This window comes from Equus asinus, chromosome 17 (genome assembly GCF_041296235.1).
Source record: "Equus asinus isolate D_3611 breed Donkey chromosome 17, EquAss-T2T_v2, whole genome shotgun sequence".
NCBI classification, from domain to species: Eukaryota; Metazoa; Chordata; class Mammalia; order Perissodactyla; family Equidae; genus Equus; species Equus asinus.
The window spans coordinates 32,511,952-32,514,994 of record NC_091806.1 but is presented as its reverse complement, the minus strand read 5'-3'; the positions used below and the strand labels follow the sequence as shown (position 1 = coordinate 32,514,994).

General features: G+C 39.7%; 1 protein-coding gene across 1 annotated transcript; it reads right to left on the bottom strand.

Moving 5' to 3' along the window:
- Positions 1-270: 270 nt before the first annotated feature.
- LOC106822142 (olfactory receptor 9I1-like) lies at positions 271-1,200 on the bottom strand. The gene has a single exon (XM_014827184.3). It carries the CDS (start codon positions 1,198-1,200, stop codon positions 271-273), a length of 930 nt encoding a protein of 309 aa, XP_014682670.3.
- Between the last annotated feature and the right edge of the window lie 1,843 nt (positions 1,201-3,043).

Below are 3,043 nucleotides of genomic sequence, written 5' to 3'. Positions count from 1 at the left end.
CAAGTGTCTTCAAGATTATATAAGTTATGTTGTCAGAGTGTAGCACAAGAATTTTGGGTGCCAAAGAATGGATTGGAGGGGGAGAGGGAGAAGAATAAAGTACTATTGAACTTCTGGAGACAAATTTTACCACATTTGTGGTTTTTCCTGTGTGCCTGGAGGCACCTGCCTATCTTTTCTGTTTGTGGGTAAGAGTTGCAAACTGGTGCCTACTAAATATATTGATATGGGAAGAAAATAGACCAAGAAGGAAGGTCTTCTCACTTGGACCTACATGCTCTTGGACCCCTGGAATCTACCAGTGACCTTTCTGAAGGCAACTTTCACATCCTTGTTTCTCAGGCTATAGATCAGCGGGTTCAGCATGGGGATGAACACAGTGTAGAACACAGATACAACCTTGTCTTCCTCTGGGGATTTGCCTGATCCACTCCTCAGATACATGAATATGAGGGTCCCAAAGAAAAGGGCCACAGCAGTGAGGTGAGAGGCACATGTGGAGAAAGTCTTGGTCCTGCCACATGAAGACTTCACCCTCCAAATGGCCTTGGAAATCAGGATGACCAAGGCATTGGCCAAAATCACAAAGTTTCCGAAGAAGACAATGACAATCTCAGTGCTTGTTGTATCATTGCAGGCAAGTTTCAACAGGGGTGGGAGGTCACAGAAGAAGAAGCTGATCTGATTGTTGTCACAAAAGGGGAGGGTGAATGTGCATGTGGTACGCAAGATGGCCCCCAACATCCCACAGACATAGGCTACCACCACCAAACTCCAGCAGATTCTGGGATTTATGGCCACAGTGTAGAGCAGTGGCTTGCTAATAGCAACATAGCGGTCATAGGCCATCACTGCCAGTAGGAAGCACTCAGTAGCTGCACAAATGGTGAAGAAAAAGAACTGAGCAGCACATTGGCCATAGGAGATGACCATCTTTCCTTTGGCCAGTGTGACCAGGATCTGAGGGATGATGACTGAGATGTAGCAGGCATCCAGGAGGGAGAGGTGGCTCAGGAAGAAGTACATTGGGGTGTGGAGTTGGACATCCACTTGGATCAGAATGATCATCCCCACATTCCCTAGAAGGGTGACCAGATAGAAACTTAGAAACATCACAAATAGGGGAATCTCCAACTTGGGGTAGTCAGTAAAGCCCATGAGAATGAATTCAGTTACCGTGGTGAGATTATTCTTGGCCATGGATTCAATGTGGACTATTGATCTGAGGATGAGGATGAAATTTTAAAAATCCCAGAATTTGAAGGGCCAATTCTTATTCTCTGGGTAGAAGTTAGGTTTATATTTCTGGGCCAAATTATAGAGCTTGTTTTTGAGAAATCTTGTAACTTGCTGATTCTTCGTGGGTACCTAGGTTCTTCTCCTGCATTTTCTGGAGCTTCTATGGGCTGATGTTTCTGATTCAAATCACCTCTGGTTTAAATTTGGAAATTTCTGTGAAGATAAGAGACACACAGACTCTCAGATTTGGAAAGCATCTAGTTAGCATCTGTTCTAATCCCCATCGGTTGCTGGAGTCTCCTCAATTACATACCTTCCATGTCTATCCAGCTGGATGAGCCTCCATTGGTAGTTATATCTACCTGTTTATTCTCTTTTTTATCTGGATTCTCTCTCTTTGTCTTCCACCCATTGGCTTTGGTTTTACCTCTTTCAAACACAATTTTAATCCCTTCTTTTCATGAAAGTCTTTCAGAAGTTGGAAGATGATGAATGTGCTCTTTATGTTCATTCCCTCATATTACCCATTGATATATTTTTCTTATTACACAATTATAATTATATAAATATACATATATATATATAATTATTCACCATGTTGTCAAAAATTGCCTAGTCAGGTGGTATTGAAAGAGGTTGTTTAATGGTACAAAGTTGTAACTATTAGATAAGTTTGGGAGATCTGATGCACAGCACACTTATTACAGTCATCAATATTGTATTACAAAATTCAAAGTTGCTAAGGGACTAGTTCTTAACCATTTTCACCACAAAGAAGACATGATATTTATGGGACCTGTTGCAGGTGTTAGCTAAAGCTATGGTGGTAATCATATTGCAGTATGTAAATGCATCAAACTAACATGTTGTACACATTAAACTTACACAATGTTATATGTCAGTTATATTTCAGTAATAAAAAATATAACTAATATCTTTCTCTCTAATCTTTACCACTTTAATTTGGTTCAGCAGCCTCCTCTCACTCTAATCAGGGGTCCCTAATGAGAGGAAGATGCTGACATATATAAAAGGTGGCATCTTAGTGTTGTTCCCTCCATCCCCACACCATCAGCACAGTGGGGATGAGTTAGCTTCTTTGGAAGGCCCGCTTGCTATGGTCAAGCTCAATGGTTACCATCTCTAGGACAGATACTAACCAGCAGAGTAAACTTCAAAGTTTCCCTTCCCCTCCTTGGGCTTTACTTTCTGTCCTGAAAAATAGTGGGACTTGATTATATGACTATTAAAGTACTTTCATCTCTCACAGTCCTAAGGTTGTATGGCTAGGTATATGGGCTAAATGAGACTCTTGAAAGGATTTTGCTAATATCTGAATTATTAGAAAGATGCATACTCTTTAGCTACTCATTATTGAGTTTATAAAACAAGTAGGTGCTATTTCAAGTGATTTACAGTTACTTAAACATAATATATAGACATATATATATGAGTCCAAAATTGAGTTAATCATACTCCTCAGTTCCGGATAAAATACCATTATCGATCAGGGCAAGGCCCTGCTTCATTTTATTTTATTATTTTCCTTCCTTCTCTCTCTATCCCAACTCCTTCCCCTGCTCCTCATATGTGTCCACTCTAGTGTGTGCAAAATATGTGTCCTTCCACATTTATTCTTTTTATGTCTGTCTAGAAATATGTGTATGTTTAAAAATATAGTGAGTTTAGTGATGTAGAATTTACATATATGACCTTGTGCTACAAAGCTAATTTTGTTTCTCTCTTTTTACACTCTTACTATACTTTTATGACTGGTCCATGTTAACTGTGTAAATCTAGTTTG